The sequence below is a fragment of the Acomys minous genome, assembly GCF_964271855.1.
Source record: "Acomys minous genome assembly, chromosome: 2".
In the NCBI taxonomy this organism is placed as follows: Eukaryota; Metazoa; Chordata; class Mammalia; order Rodentia; family Muridae; genus Acomys; species Acomys minous.
The window spans coordinates 123,750,198-123,767,661 of NC_140484.1; the positions used below are offsets into that span (position 1 = coordinate 123,750,198).

At 37.0% G+C, this 17,464-nt stretch overlaps 1 protein-coding gene across 10 annotated transcripts in view; it reads left to right on the top strand.

Annotated features, from left to right (window-relative positions):
• DLG2 (discs large MAGUK scaffold protein 2) overlaps positions 1–17,464 on the top strand; it is a gene marked incomplete at its 3' end in the record, with an annotated part of 1,901,401 nt that overhangs the window by 386,620 nt on the left and 1,497,317 nt on the right. For 2 of the 10 annotated variants that reach the window (XM_084767693.1, XM_084767695.1), the window contains exon 1: positions 5,085–5,386. The exons of the other annotated variants lie outside the window; for them this stretch is intronic. In XM_084767693.1, the coding sequence (XP_084623819.1) occupies positions 5,357–5,386 (30 nt within the window). In that variant the 5' untranslated portion in view covers positions 5,085–5,356. Of the gene's footprint in view, positions 1–5,084; positions 5,387–17,464 lie in introns of those variants that run through there. 10 annotated transcript variants of the gene reach the window in all.

Here is a 17,464-nt window from a genome sequence, read left to right on the forward strand (position 1 = left end):
TCAGCAATGCCGTGGAGGCTATTTATATTAACTTGGAAGTAAAATTGCTTTGCAGATGATACAGCCTTCGAGATTTGTGGCTTGCATGCAATTATTTGGATATTTGGAATCCATTCAATGCATAGTATTGTATAACAGTAAGGGAACTTGAGCCTCATAAAGAATGTGCTTAATGTTCAGCAAAGTTTACATGAACTTGTTGTAATTTGTTGGAGAAATATAATTTAGTTGGATGTTTTTACTCTGTATATTTGGACCATTTATTGAAATTGGCTTAGATTTTGGTAACAAGAGACATGTAAACCATATGGTTATTGATAAACTGTGTTCCAAGTCACATATGTAAGCAGAATTGTCTCGTAATTTTACCAATGCTAAAACCTCGAATTTCTTGATTTTTAGTTATAATTATGATATATTAAATTCATTTATTTTATATTTATTTTACATAGATGTACAAATAACTTGAATGGAGTATTCAGTTGCATAGAATTCTGTTTTACATGAATTCTTCTCAGGATCCAATATCATACTGACATTTTTTCATAATAGAAGCTCATTGGAAAACTCAGTTGATCCTAATTTCCTACCTGTCTCTGGAGAGTTTGTAAATGAGGGCAGGCATTTTGCCATGACCTGCCTGCAGTCTATTTATTTTACTAAGCTTTGCAGATGTCATTTGTGTGCCTGCTGCCCTGGGTACATGGGGAAGAAATACAGGGGTGGGAGTCCAGTGGGTAAACTGATTCTGCTATTTCCACTGGAGCTAATGTTTCTGCTGCGGAGTTCATGTCTTCCTGCATTGCTCCAAGGTCCTTTTAGTGTAGAAGCCCAGAGACATATCTATCACTGTAGGGGGAACCTCAGGTCTACACTGAATCCAGGGTACCATGGGCTAGAAAATACTTTTGGGTGTGTTTTATACTCCTGGGTCTGGATTTGTGATATGATGAGATGCAGAGAGTACAACCCTCTGTTGAAGTCACCTGGATTATCTATCACCTAGGATAGGTTATATATACTCTGGAACATTCTGTTTCATAAAATGGAGATTATAATCCCTTCTTGAAGGAATGTTATTATTACTAGATATTATATTTACAAAATATCTGCCATAGTGCTTAAGATAAAATGCACTTTACTGATATCATTGCAAGTGTTTCTCTTAGTATGTTCCTGTTATAAGGGCACAATGCCTTCTTCCATAAGGCAGTTAACAGCTGCCTTGCTTCATCATTTATGACCATTCCAAGCCATGATGCCTTGAGTTAGACTAGATTTTCTAGTGAAAATATTTTTATCTTCAAATACTTTTTGCTATATTCACTAACCTAATTCTTTCTTAACTTAATATGAGCATATATATATATATATATATATATATATATATATATATATATATATATATATATATATAAAACTCTGTATGTATATGGCTCACATATGGACAGGGTTGTATAGCACAGATTCATATAGGCTTCTACAATTTCTCAGAAAACACTGAACAGTGTAACTAGAGCTGCTTACCTCTTTAACAATACTTACATGCCTTTTTTTTTTTGTCCTTGTAAGTCAGGGACTATGTTAGGGACTAGCCATATTCCTTAAATTGTTCCTCTAAGCTATGTTGTTCCTAGCACAATAACTTCTGAGTATATTTTACTTCTATTGTCTTTTAAATGTATTTGAGACAAATAAAAATAATGCATTTGAGTGGTTAGGTATAGGCTTTTAGGTGAAGTGATTTCTAATAGTAATATTCTAATATCAAACTATGACTCAACATATCCCTGGCATGACCTCAACCTTAAAGCATACCAAGTCAAGCAATTTGCAGGGTACGGCTTTTGCCTCACCAAACACTTCTTGTAAAAATCACAGACTCAACTGAGTGCTGTCTGTAGGAAAAAAAATGCTTCTAACCAATGCCTTGTTAAATTTAAAACTAAAGTAGTGTTTCCCTTGAGGCAAATGAGTGAATTATCTTCTATCATCTTTACATATGTATGAAAAATCAATGAAGGTAAGGAGTAAACAGAGCTGCATCCTGACTGGGACCAGCCTTAAAATGTAATGGAGGATGGAGAGATGGTTCCGTGGTTCAGAGCATTGCCTGCTCTTCCAGAGGACCAGCTGCTTAGACTCCCAGCTCACAATCGTAGGTAACTCCACTTGCAAGGAATCTGACATCCTCTTCTGGCCCCCAAGGGCACTTCAGGCCCACAGTACACAGATACACATGCAGACAGAACACTCATACTCATGTAGTAATTTTAAAAATCCAAATGACATATTTATACAGGCTCTCATAGTACAGACTATATGCAATTAATCATTTGTGCTGAATACAAACTAATAAGTATATCACCTGCTTACTATGTAAAGCAGGTGATATATTTGTACTCATTTAACATTATACGAATAATACTGCAGTTTCCCAAGCACAGACAGGATGTGCAGTTTGTAAAATAACTGCTCTAAACAACTCTAATAGATCCCCACTGGATGTGTTTATGAAGCTGGTTGTATAAAGCTATGCAATGTTATTGATCCATACCTTTTGCAAATACAACAGAGGACATGAAATTCTCTTTTCTTCCAACTCCTAGTTATGTTTCCTGGGCTCCTCTCCAGAAGGCTCTCATGATTACTGGGTTAAATGCTTCTGCTTTACGAGGCCAAGGCACTGCTCAAATCTTTACCCTAACAGGACTATAGGTTTTGGTTTGCTTGCCTTTGCTCACCATATGTCTTCATGGTTTCTCGGGTATATTTTTTTGAATGGACATGCCTGGACCAGATGATGGGAAGAAAGAACAAAAATTAACTTTAAACAGCTCACTTTAATGAGTGAGGGAGGCTCTATCCGTCAACTCCATGTGCCATATGAGTGACTTGGGAGGGCTCGTACAATGCCAGGACTGCTGTGAGACTAGCCGCCTTTCATGTCTTCAGACTCCTGTAGCTTATGAAGTGTTTTCATCTGTGATCCATCACAGTCAGAAGCGTCATCAGGCTCCCTCTCCCAGCTCCCCTCATCTCAGTTTCCTTCCTCCTTTTTTGGAAGATGGAACGAACTTCCAAGCTATGTCTCTTCCATGTTCTTTCTCAAACTTCTGGCTATCTCTATACTAAGATGATTAAGGAAGCCCCGGACCTACAATGAAGAGACATGCTCTTGATTGTTGGCATAGATGCTAGCTACTTGGTTGTAGGGAATCATTACAACATTTCTTTCCTCAACGGTAAAGGGCTAGAGGGGAACAAAGCTAGTTATTTCCAACATGAATATGACTATCCAAATTGTGTACATGTTAGATGCCCTTGCCTGTGTCTGGTAAGCACTCTGGTACCTAGGGTGCTTTAGGACGGGGTTTGCTCCTCTGAGATAAGCTTAGACAGTATTAAGCTAAATTAATCACTGTAATGAGGTAACAAATGAGGAGATTTGATGCTTCTGTAGCCTTTTCATATTATTGAACCGTAAGATAGTTACCTAATTGAATAGAGCACAGAATGGGTTTTATTTGTATTGCTTAACATGGAAATCATGTGGTTTATTATGCCTGTAGGGCAAGAGTTCAGATAAAATTATTTATAACCATAAATTATTTTCGAGCTACTTTAAAAGGTTATATTGAATTGAAAGTTGGGTGGTTTTTCATCACCATCGCACCCCCCCCCCCCCGCGCCACACACACACCCTGAACACATATCTGATTTGCTATGAACTAAGGAAGAAAAATCTTTAAAAGCAGTACTCTCATTTTGGTAAAATAATGACACGTCAGTTCCTGACACATTCATCTATTTAGCAATTGGGAGCTTATTGAGGTTTGAACCTGAATAATTCATGAAAGGTAGGAAGAAGTCTTAAGGCTCTTATTGAAAATGCACCTTGTTTAAAAAAAAAAAAAAGTTGGTAATGAGAGGTAAAGAAGCAAAATATCTTGACCAGTAAATTGACATGTATGGGTCTCTAGATATTTCTTCTCAACATGGCTGGTGGTCCAGGTGACTATGGATTTTCTTTCTAGTGAAAGGGGGGTGTTGTCTTGTTCTTACTGATCCAGCAGCACTCTCTGCCTCTGACTTCTCCTTCCCTGCCTCCACCCAATCTACCTACCCAACCCCCCTCCCCCCCCCCAACTCCCTTCTCTGAGCTCCACTGTCTTCCTGCGTGTGTGTGTGTGGGGGGGGGAGGGGAGTAAATCATTATCTAGAGAGCGATGCTTGTCAAACACCCCAAGCAGTTTTACTAGGAGAAAGGGAGGAAATGGAAGGAAGGGGAGGTTTACATTTGGCTGTTAAAATGCTGCAGAAGGGAGCACAGTGCTCCTCCCACGTAATGACTGCCTGTAGACAGCCAGTCAGGAGAGAAAAGTTTGGGAACAAACTCATTTCTTTCTCCCTCTTTTTTTGCTCACAATGTAGAACTTTTGTAAACACATCGAAGCTTCCTCCCACCCCGATTTTATAATATACTTTCTTGTTCAAATACTCGGTCGTTTGCTTACTCGTGTATACTGTAGACCACACTGTATGGCTACGCAAGTAAAAGGAGAAAGCGAACATTTTCCAAGTTAAGCATACAAAGCTACAGCCTCTTTATTACCTGGCCAGCCTTTCCTTACCCAGCTGTTAGTCATTTGTAAGCAGCCGCCCTTATAATCGCAAGTGAATTCGGCTGTGATGTATGAAGCACCGCGTGCACCATTGCTTTCACTCACATCCTTCTAGTCATTGAGGCTCCCGGGAATCATGCTCATAATAAATAGCTTTTTATTACCCAAAGTCGCTGTTCTGGCAGCCAAACGACAGTCCTTTGATAGATGGGCTGGGTAGGTTTTTTTGTGTGTGTGTGTGTTGTGCTTACTCAGAGTTGTTAGCAGTAAAGAGAAGGCAGCGAAAGGGGGGTACTTTGGCAAAGGAAATCTTATGAGTAGAGCGGAGCAGCCGATCAGAATTCAGAAACAAGAGCGAGATCTGAAGTGTGATTCTCTGGCGCTTGGTCTAATACTCCAGGATAGAGCAGTGCCGGGCACTCACGTCAGCCCTGCTGCCCTTCTCGGAATCCGCTAAGAGATGATGCAGCCTCGGAGCCCCGCAAGCCACCAGGAAGTTTTGCCGGAGCTGATTTCTAGGGGATTTTCCCGTGCCTAAGAGAATCCTGCTTGCATTGAGCTGTATGGAGGAGGGCTCGAGTTTCCCATGAGGGACCCCCCCTTGGAAAAGCCGTGTGTGCAGAATCCAGGCTCTGCTTCTCTCAGTGTGCTATTTACCCAAAGGCTTTTCCTCACCTTTGCTGATTTGCTGGTGTGATTTCCATGCACTGAGTCCTGAGTAGGGATCCAGGATGGATTGCCTGTGCATTGTCACCACAAAGGTAGGGTAGGAAACACAGCTGTTTTGTGCAGCATTTTTTTCCTATTATTATTCTGGTCCTGTAATTAAACAGCTATGTTAGATGCTGCCAGTTCATGAGATAAAATGATTAGTGTAATTTACTTTGCTGGGCATTTTGTTCCCTAGGGTTGAGGGTCCTATCTTTCTGTGATTTCAACTTCTTAAAGTGACATTGTGTGTTTGTGCAAATGACAGAATATGTCTGTTGGCTTTTCTTTTTCTTTTCTCTTTAATGGTAGGTTTTGCTTTTTCATCTATTTATAGCTGGTAATTGAAACGTCTTTCATAGTAGTGTAGCTCATACGTCGTTTTACCATACCATATCTGGGTCTTTCTTAGTGGGCTAATTAGCTTTTCATTTAAAAACCATGTCTCCTATGCTTGAAGAAGCCAATCAGCTTTACTGTGGCTTGACATATTGTTCCTGATTGGAGAATTCTGATATTCTGCATTTTGGTGATTTCTTTTAAAGGAGAAAAATATCTTTAGGCTCCAAGGTGACAAACAAATTCAATATTTAATGTTTGACTAAGTCTGTTTTGACTAAAATCAAATGAAATATTTGCACAATCAGATACAGAAGCAAAAATGAGAATGGAACAAAATAACCCTCTCATGGTGTTGTTTTTACAAAAAAACCCTAAAACTTGTAAATTAATTTTATTCTGTCATCAATTCTAAATAGCATTCTTAAAGTATTTAAATCCCACAATCACTAGTTATTTGAAAGAAGGTTACTTTTATTTATAAAACACTAGTTAAAAGATGCTCATTAGCTTCCTTTTTATTATGCATGAGGGTAAACCACAAGTTAATACGAGCCATTTCTTTCAGTATCTCACATTGATTAGACATCATTAAATATGAAAAAAAAACCCAATACCTTACAAGCAAAAGTGGTCAGTGTAGATTTCTCACTCTTGTCTTCCTTACCACTAAAGTAGAGGGTTATTTTGAGGCCGCTGATGAAGTTCCATGTTGTTAAATATTTCACCCTACAAACAGAATCCAGAAAACCTTAGGCATATCCATCAAAAGTAGTATGTCATGGAAAATTAAGTTGACATTAGTAGGCTTACTATTTGAAAACTGCTAGTTGGAGTAGTTGACAGACTTCTACATCATATGAAGACTGACTTTACTTAAATTGCCCAGTGTTTATTTGGATTTTACTGTAAGGTCAGATAAAAACAATGAAACAAACAAAAAACAAACAAACAAAACACACACACACAAGGTAAAGAGAATGAGAAAACCAAAGAATGTATGTCCTTCTGTAATCTAGAAAGGAGAAGAACATGCACATTTAAGTATGTTTCTTCTGAGTATGGAGTGTGGGGTTACTTTTCATGAGAGAATACTATTTAATATCACCTACACATGTTTCGTAAGTATTTGTTATCAAGTTATAATGATTTCAGATGCTGTCAAGCACAATAAGTAACCACTGGAAAAGGTAAAAAAAAATCACATGTTAATTACAGTTCAAAACAGGACATCTTTTTCAGTGGAAAAGATAATTCAAAACTGAGATTCAATTTAGATAATATTACCTTTAAAAATACGTTGCCTATATTTAGTTACTAACGTATTGATGGCTATAAGTATGGGGACAAAGGTAAGATATTTTGTCTTAAATGCTGTAAAAGTAATAAATGTCAGTATTATAGTATTTTCATGCATCATGCACATTATGTTATTCAATAGGATAAATACTTGAGGAATTTCATTAATTTAATGAGTTATATTTGTTATTAAGTTATCCATTTAGTTATTTTTGTTCTAGAGTGTCATTTCAATCATCTTTAAAGGACAAACATTTAAACCACACTGCTTGGTAAATCTGCATAAAAGATTATGACTAAGACTTCCTGGTGGACTTTAGACAGGAATCTGACCCATTTGACCTAGCACCATCTAAACGTTAATGCATCCCCAAATGGCCATGTACTAGGTATGCCCTCGCTCCATGGAGCCAGGCACCAGGGATGCCCTTGCTCCAAGTAGCCAGGCACCAGGGATGCCCTTGCTTCAGGTAGCCAGGCACCAGGGATGCCCTTGCTTCAGGTAGCCAGGCACTAGAGATGCCCTTGCTCCAAGTTATCAAGCACCACTCTTGCTCTGCTCTTCCTGGGGCCCCTCTGCAAAAAACTTGCCAACAAGGTTGAAGTTTTAATTACATTTCAATTCAACTCCAGTATCTTTCTCCTCCAGCAACAAGTCGGCCTGCTGACTCACTTACTTATGCAGGAGGTTTATGTGAGGCTAGAACTATTGTCTTTCCTGATCTCTCTATACTCCAAGAGATGCACACATTCTTTCACTGGCGCTATTCTAGCATCTTGGTTCATTCTTATCGTCCTCTCTTGACCCAGAAGGCACTATGGGACACTTAGATTCTTGGGAATAAACCCTTCTTCATATCTTTGCTCTACATCTTGTATTTTTGGTTGTGAGCCTAGCCTCTAATGGCTGAGCCGTCTCTCCAGCCCTGCTCTTCATTTTTAAGCATAAGCTTTAGAGTAGGATGAATGAGAAGAAAAATTGTGGAAAGGCTCCTGATAAAACAACCCCACCATGCATCTTGCTTACCATTCATAGGGTTCCACTCTGTTCAGGCTGATAAGCAGTCTCATATTTGAAACCTGATTTTCTGGGCCAGGAGGTCAACCAAGATCCTCAAAACAAATTTTTGGACACAAGAATCCCAAGGTTTTTCCAGATATTAAGGCATCTAACTTCCATAAGAGGATTGTGTCATCATTTTTTCATCACCTCTGACCAGCTGCAGTTTCAATTCTTTGGTCACAGATAACACTGCAGGGGAAGAAAATCCAAATAGCAGAGTCTGAGTAGTAGGGCTCTAGAGTAAGACTTGGATCTGAATGCTTATTCTGGACATAGCTTTAACATTTGAATAGATCATTAAACCTCTCCATTTATCAGCCTTTGAAAAGGAAGTCTAAGAGATGATGTCATGAAGTTCCAAAAGTACCTAAGATAAAAAAGATTTTGGTACAAGATAATTTGTTCAACAATTTACAGTGATGCTAGTGAATCCTTCAAGACTACTGGTGAGGAAAACGTGATTCTCCTAACATGACTAGATGCAGCACAGAAACAAATGTAACATGTTACATTTTTATATGCTGTGATTTCCTAAATTTGTTTTGAATAATTTAAATATAATGCCAATAACATTGATAGCTAATATATAAGAAATGTCATGTTAAATTTTGTTAAGACCAAAGCAAAGCATTTGATGATTGTCCAATGGGACAATGTCTCTAGGGCAGGATATTCTGGACTAAAGTCAATGAAATAAAGTAGTCCATACAAGTCTTGTTTTACTGTGAGTGATTTACCAAACACCATATGTGGAAGGATGTAGAATTTGAAATAACAGAAGAAAAGTAGAACTTAGAAAAAGCAAAGTAAATCTGTTCTTTGTGACTTTGGGAACCCAGAGAGATATCATGTAGAAAGAACCACAATGAGTATACTTTACCTTTGAGGTGTTTCATGCTTTATTTCTAGTCTAGTATTATTGAAAAATGTATTATCTCTTTAAATGATATTATTCAAGTTCATTAAGCATCTTAAAAGTCACTTGTGCATGGAGTATGCTTCCTCTCATCCCAGGTGTCCATTAACCATGCTTATAGACACTAAAACAAGTTTGAAATAATCTACAAATAAAACTGTAATATGTTATGTTAAATTACTGCTATGATTTATTAATAGAGGGGTGATGATGCCATTAACTTTTAATGCATTTAACAGGCTAATGTGCATAATGAAATTCAAATAACAGAATGAAAAGTGGACCTGGATAGCATAAAGGAAGGCTTTATTAATGTTGTTAAGACTACATCTGTTCAGTAAATATGCGCCTCTCTACTTCTGTCACCTTATAGTCTCTTCCAAGAATCAAATCCCCTAATAAAGTCACTTCTAAGATGAAATGAATGTTGTTGCTGGACATTTACAAATAATTTATCAAGGCTAGTATGTTATTATTTATTATGGCTCCACTAAGAAAAGGTAACATGCTATTCTTTGGGGAATGAACTCATAGTAAAAGAGAAAAAAATTGCAACTGTGTTTAGGCAGGAAGCTAAAATAATTTCTTTATATTCTACCACAGCTTTATGTAGGAAAAATGAAAGCGATCACCAAGGCAACAAATGGTTTTCTGAGTGGCCCTGTGTTCATAGACAAAGCCATTTCTTCATGCAGATACACAGTTGCGTACGCTCTCATGGCAGTACATTCACCCATTCTTTTTTTTTTTCCCTCTCAAGTGTTATCTTGAGAATATTTACTGTGCACTTATATACTACAAGGTGTGGGGATAAAATGGATGATCTGTTCTCACATCTTTTAGTCTAAAGTGAAAACTGTTAATTTTGAAAGAGGAGGTGAGTGTAAGTTCCTGGAATGGCACAAGCACACTAGACCAATCTGATGGAATTTTCTGCTGCACCGGTAGGGATAAATATCAAGAAAGCTTTGAAAGAAGTGAGTGCTCTTCCAATAAGTAGCATGGAGGGCACAGTAGAAGTCTGGGAAGTAAGACATAGGCTATAGAAGATGCAGAGACAAGAAAGGACTTCAACCATAGTACCAAAAGTTGAGATTATATATTACTTTAAGGAAGATAGGAAGCACCAACCATTCTTTTCAATGGTTCCAAACCTTGAATTTTTCAACTTCTCTCACATGTTCTTCCCCTGGCCCAAGTCTTTCCAGTTTTCTGCCATGTCTTTCCCAATCGTTATGCATCTTCAGTAAACATAACACTACGCTTACTAACTGAACAACCTCTGGACTGCAGTTCTCTCATTCCTATAATGAGAGCTCCTGCTTTTCAGGCTTGCTCTAAGGATGCTGAGAGTTAAATAAATTGGAATTCACTTTTAACAGCACATGACACTCTAGAATACTCACACCATGAGTTCAATAGCTTAACTATTCCATTCAGTGTAGGAAGCCCCCCCTTTTTGAGATTTATTTTCTTCACTTACGTTCAGAATTGTAGACTCGCCAAGATAGGAAAAAAAATGTTTTCTTCAAGGCTGACAAATACAAATATCCAAAACACTAAAAATTTAACATTTATATAATTTCTGATTGTTTCATGATTCTTCTTGCTGTGGGTAATTTATTGTGTATTTGTGTAATAATATAAATTTATATGTAAAAAATAAAAAAAATTCAATAAAAAATAAAGTCCTATACAAAGGATTAGCTTTTCCCAGTTTCAAAAAATGTTAAATTTATATATTCACTTTATATCTTAATCGGAGGCCCCTACCTCCTTTCCTACAATTTTCTCCCTCCTATCGTCTTCCATCTATCCTCTCCTTCTCCTCAGAAAAGGGGTCCTCCTACCAACCCACCCCAACAGTATAGTAAGACATCTACCACTTGAGCTCAACAGTGTCATTCTGAAGAAGCCCTTATGGTATCAATCTATTGCAGTCAAGCAGTTTACCGAGTTTTTTTTAAAAACCATACTGCTATTTTATGTTCACTTAGAATGTGATTGGTTTTTGTTTTTGTTTTTTTCATTTTCTCTCACTGTGCTCTGTAGTTTGTTTTCTAATGATTTTCAAAATCCATGGATAGGAGTGTATTTTAAATCTATGCTACCTTTCCTGACCTTCACTGAAGTAATGAACACAAAGCTTGGATAGCACTCCATGTTCCTGTTGTAGGAATATCTGCTTATTTTCTCCAGATAACTGTTAGGTACGCTGTTTAAATTTTATTTAATTGTCATGTCTCATATATTTCCTGAAATGTATGTATTTTTCATTGTACAGTCATCCTCCATTTCCACTGTCACAATGAATAGTTATAAATGTATCTGTATGAATACTTTTTCTCTTCTTTCCTTAACTTTGTATATGCAATGCCCAGGACTTGACAGGACTTCGGCATGAACAGTAAGACTCATTTGCTATTCTCACCAAACCAGGAAAGATCTTTCACATCTCTAAGATGAGGGCAATCCACATAAGCAAGAAACATCGTAGTAGATGGTAGAGCTCAACCTTTAACACCACAAGTCTGCTCTCTTTCATTATCTCCAGGTTCAATCTCATCAATTTTTTTTTTTAGTTAGAACATATTCTTGATATGTTTTTTGATTTTATTCCTTTCAACTTCATTGTTCAACAACTTTAAAAACGATCCAGTTGATGCTTAGTGTAAAATTCTTTCCATTATTAGTCTATTCGTAAATTTTGTAGCACTTCACTTATCTTAGTAAATGCTTAGTAGTAAAATAAAATCTTATTCTACAAATGATATCAACTGTCTGTTGACAAAGCTGCAGCAAATCATTTTCCTGATGAATTTGACTTCCAAGATGCAATTTTGCATGAGCTCTTTTTGATTCTGTGACTAAAAGTCACAGGATCCATGAAGAATTATGAGTTTTAAAGGATTGTCTTTTATACAAACCTCATGTCAGTTTAAATTTATGAGACAAGTGTAGATTTGCAAAGTAGGTAAGTGTAAATAAAAATTTCAAATTCAATGAGATTTAAACATTTATTGAGACCAAAATTTAAATGTCATATAACTAACTCCATGATGTAAAGAATTCATTTGCTTCTTTTCATTACTTATTCTTTATTTTTTCTGAATGTTTACAGATAATGTTTTCTTAAAGCAGATTACTCATGATTACAGCTGCCTGAGAGACCTGTCTCATTGCATTTATGTATGTCTCACCAAAGGCAATTTTAGAAATGTGCATCATGTCAAGACACAGAAGACAAAATATCAGATTTTCTATGTGTGTTGATAGCCTTAAGTCAGCTAAGTGTAGTCTCTCTGACTCTTATTTTTTTTCATTTCTCTATCAGTACTGACTCCAGTGGATTATTGGAATTAGGAAAATAATATGGATGCATCAGTACTTACTCCCAAGGAATATTGTACAGAAACAAGTTAGTTTATATAATTAAAATAATACTAGATATTGTTTACAGGGAAAGGACTAGAGTAATGATTGAAAAACTAAAATCTAGTGTAACTTTGGATTCTTGTTTTTGCATTTTTTTTGAGAATAGATTATTTTCTCATACACTATATTCTGATTATTGTTTCCCCTTACTCTACTCCTCCCAATTACTCCCCACCTTCCTTGCCCTTTGGATCAACTCTCTTTCTGCCTGTTTTTTTTTTTTTAGAAAAGAATGGACTTCTAAGAGATAAAAATATAATAAGATGAAACAAAAACTTTGATATTGATGTTGAATATGGCAACCCAACAGAAGGAAAACAACCTCAAGAGCAGACACAAGAGTCGGAGACCCACTCATTCATTCTCAGTCAGGAGTCCCATAGAAATACTAAGCTAATGGCTAGAATATGTGTGTGTGTGTGTGTGTGTGTGTGTGTGTGTGTGTGTGTGTGTGTGTGTGTGTGTGTGTGTATACATACATGCACACACGAGACCTGGTATAAACCCAGGTAGTCTCTGTGCTTGTTGCTTCAGTCTCTGTGAGTTCATATGCACCTTGCTTAGTTGATTCAAAAGCCTTTATCTTCTGGTGTCCTCCATCTCCTTTGGCACTCAAAACATTTTCATCTCCTCTTCCTGGTCTCTGAGCAGAAGGATTTGATAGAGACCTCTAATTTAGTGTTTATCTGCATCTGCTGCTGGAGGAAGCCTCTCTGATTACGACATGGATACTGAAATGATATATGAGTAGAGTAGAATATCATTAGGAGTCATTTTATTGGTTTTTTTTAATTTTATTCCAGTCACGTCTGATTTTACCCTAGGTCTTTGCGCTATCTGGTCTCCGATTCTTAGTTCCTAAGCAGTGTCAGGTATGTGTTTCCTCTCAGGGGGTAAACCTTAAGTCAAATCAGACATTGGCTACTCCCGCAGGCTCTGTGCCACCACCGCCTTGGCGTATTTTGCAGGCAGGACAGATTGTAGATCAAAGGTTTTGTGGCTGGGTTGGTGTCCAGATTTCTCTTTTGGTAGCATGCAGAGTGCCTTTGCACACCAAAGAGATTAGAATGTAGGGGTGAAGGCTCCATGTAGGAACCAGCTTTACTTCTCCATGGTCAGTGAGCTGTGTTGGGATTGTCCTCAGCAATGAGGCTCTGCTGTCAGTTTGTTCAACACCCTCAGTCATCAGGGAAATGCAAATCAAAACTGCTTTGAGATTCCATCTTATACCTGTCAAAATGGCTAGGATCAATAATTCAAGTGACAGCTCCTGCTGGTGAGGATGTGGAGCAAAGGGAACACTCTTCCATTGCTGGTGCGAGTGTCAACTTGTACAGCTCTATGGAAATCAATATTACAGTTCCTCAGAAAATTGGGAATTCATCTACGTCAAGACTCAGCTATACCACTCTTGGGTATGTTCCCTAAGGCATTTGTTCAACCATGTTCATTACAGCTTTATTCATAATATCCAAAAACTGGAAACAACCTATATGTCCCTCAATGGAAGAATTTGCATTTACACATTGGAGTATTACTCAGCTGCTAAAAAATGACATCATGAAATTTACAGGCAAATGAATGGAATTAGAAACAGTCATCCTGAGTGAGGTACCCCATACCCAGAAAGACAAATATGGTATGTATCTACTTATTAATTGATACTAGCAATTGGGTAAATAATAACCCTTTATCAATCTGTTGACATAGAGAGATTAGGTAGAGGGGAGGCATATAGAGAGTAAGAATGGACCTCCCTGGGAAGGGAAAATAAAATAGATTTTAAGGGTAGACCAAGAGCAAGTAGTATGGGTGGGGAGAGTATGGGGAGAGATACCAGAATTAGACAGCATATGAGGAATTTTGTGAAAACAGTGCAGTGGAAAATTCCAGGAATCTATGAACGTGATCCTAATGAGGATTGCTAATTATGGTGGCTATGGGTTCTCAACAAGCCACTGCTGTAGTTCAGTAAGGTGTCCAATGGATGATCTGAGTTGTATTCAATTGAGTCGCTGGCCAAGGGGATTCCATGAATTTGTAAATTGCCATTAGTATTAATGTAGGGTGGAAAAAATGAGACCTGTGTCTCTATGTGTTAGATCTAATTTCATGCTAATTTTAATGGCATAAGCAAATTGGCCTGACTTGCCAGTGCTCCCTTAGAGAATTGACTTGGAGCAGTTGGACAGTAATTGTCATGCAGGACTGAATTTTTCTTAAAGAGCAAGCAGCATGGTGTTTGACAGTATAGCCTTAGAGTTTGATTTCTTATGTAGTATATTAGCTCTTCTATTTATTATTTATTTTGTTTAAAAATATTACTTCGCTTTCTTTACATCCTCACCAGCATGTGGTGTCACTTGAATTTTTGATCTTAGCCATTCGGAGGAGGTGCCCCTTGGTCTTAGACCTACAGGAGGGGAATAGGGTAAAAGCAGGAAGGAGGTAGGAATGGGAGGATACGAGTGATGGCACAACAATCAAGTTATAATCTGAATAAATTAATTAAATTAAAAAATAAAAATGAAAATAAAAAGCTCACCCCAAAAGAAAATATTACTTCATTAACCTGTCTCAGTTTTCTTATTTATTAAATGAAATAGTGCTTCATGGGGTTAGATTAGTGCCGCATATCTCTTCAAAAGATAGTCACCAAGCATACACTATGTGCCAGCAGAGTGGAGCAGAGCAGAGAATAAAACAGGTGAAGCCGCTGTTCCCTCAGATATGACATAATGGAGTAAAGATGTAGACTTTTAGTGAGCACAAAAAGAACAAACAGAATTTTAGCGATAAGAACTTCTGTGCATTAAAAGGAAGTAAAGTGAAAGGTAGAATAATGACTGAGTAGAAAGGGGCAGGAAAATATTTCAGACAGGATAGACGAAGAACATATTTGTGTGGATATTGGTAAAGAACGTTCCAGAAAAGGTGAGTAATTAGTATGAATACTTATGAATGGATTAGTGTAGCTACTAATATAGAAACAAAGAAAGAAACAAACAAGGTACATAGTCAGTACAGGGTCTCTGTTATTCTCTTCTCCCTCCCTTTCTTCCTCCTCTTACCATTTTTCTCCTCCTCCTTCTGCCTTCTTCTATTGTTCTTCTTCCTCTTCCATTTTTTCCCCCTAGGAATCTGATTTTAAGGATCAAAATTCCCTAAGGTCAGTAACTCAATTAACTTCTTACTATTCTACTGCCAAGTTGGAATGGGAAATTCCTTTAACACTGATGAATAGAATCTCCCAGGTTTATAGGTCTGTTGTTGAAAGACAACATATATTTTTCCTTTCTCTGCCATTGTGCATTCAAAATTAGGAACTAATTTCCTAGGGCTTTAACCCTCACTGCTATTATAATGCTCCTCCCTGCACATACCCATTTCTTTGAATCCTAGAAATTCAGTTCTTGAAATAACTTTTTTTTTATAGGACAACAGGTTTTGTGAGAAATTGGTTTGACGTTAAATATAACGAATTCTTAGAATTCGTAGTTTTATATGCCCAGAAAGTCAGTTGAAACAAAAACTTCTAGGAAAACATTTGCTTTCTGTAGTCTTTTATACAAATCATTCTTCTGCTACATCTCTGCTCAGTGGGTAGAATGCCACTCTCTCGGGTGTCATTATTAGAATGCCACTCTCCGGGTGTCATTATTAGAAAAATGAAGTTCTTCCTTATTCTTTCCTCTTTAAATTCCAAAATAGCTCTGTTCCTATATACTCTGTTTTATTTATCTGTCCTTTATTTACTTTTTTTTACAGGGGTCTGTTTTATGTTCTCCCAAAAATTTCTGCAATGAAATCAGTTTATTATATTGCCCTTTCAAGTTTCCCACATTTAAATATTGTCAACCTTTTTAAGGAAACCTTCCAGAATAGTACAAATGTGTGTTAAATTTACAAGTGTGGCAAAAAGTTTTTGGAGTTCCTTGTCCCTTATTGTTTTGCTGTTCGATATGCTGTGCTTACTACCTAAATAAAATGTTTCTTGAGAAATCATTAGATTTTTAGGATACAAAGACCCAAGTTTATCTGAACTCACATTTTAATAAACTCTCTAGTTGGTCTTTGTTGCTGGTTGATTTTATACATGAACATTTAGAAGTACTGTGCTACAGGGCAAAGCATCATTGCTCAGCCAGGCACAAGTGAGCCACTATATTCTAACACTTGTATAACTTTCCTGTATCAAATCTCATCGTCTTTCAGTCCCTAACGAAGCACAGTCAAGGATATTTGGCTCTCCTAAGGTACCTGAATTCCACTTTCTTTTTCTTCATGACTACTTTGCTGCACACTTTGCATACCTTCTTAACTCCCTAGCCAGATGGTTTCCTAATATTACCTTTCTTAACCTTGAAGACTCACTCAAGTGTAGATTTTATAAATAATATCCTTGGTACTATGCTACCTGAGTAAGACATCCTTCGTGTTCTCAGACCAAGGCATGTTATGTTTATTTATTACTTGTTTATATGTCATTCTTCAATTCATTTATATACATCTGTACCTCATCCTAGAATGTGAGCTCTGTGAAGATGGGTTTCTTAGTGACATTCTAAGCTAATCACCTAGCTTGGTACTGAGAGGTGTACTAGATGTGTTGGTTCTCTCTTTACAGATGTTTATAAATATGTATTTCAGAGCAAGTAAATCCATGAATGGATGAATTTTCTTTTAGCTCTACAAACTTGAATGTTTACCTCTGTGCATATAAATATACATGTGAGTACTTGAGTGTAAATTACAAGTATAGATACAGACAAATGTGTATATATATATATATAAAATTGTGTGTGATATATATTTTACAATATGTACATAGAAAAAAACTACTTTCACCTTGACGGGTAGATATTTCAGCCGAGACATAGACACAGGTGAACTTACATGTTTTTACCCCACAGAAAGTAAAGCAGCCAATCAGGCTTTGAGAAAAGATTGTCAACACACATTCATGTAACTGTATAGTGATTTAATATAACATGATGTCTGGTTCTGTTTTAGAAGAAAATAATTTGACTTCGTGACATATATAAAATATATTTACCATAAACACACTGTAGGGTTATA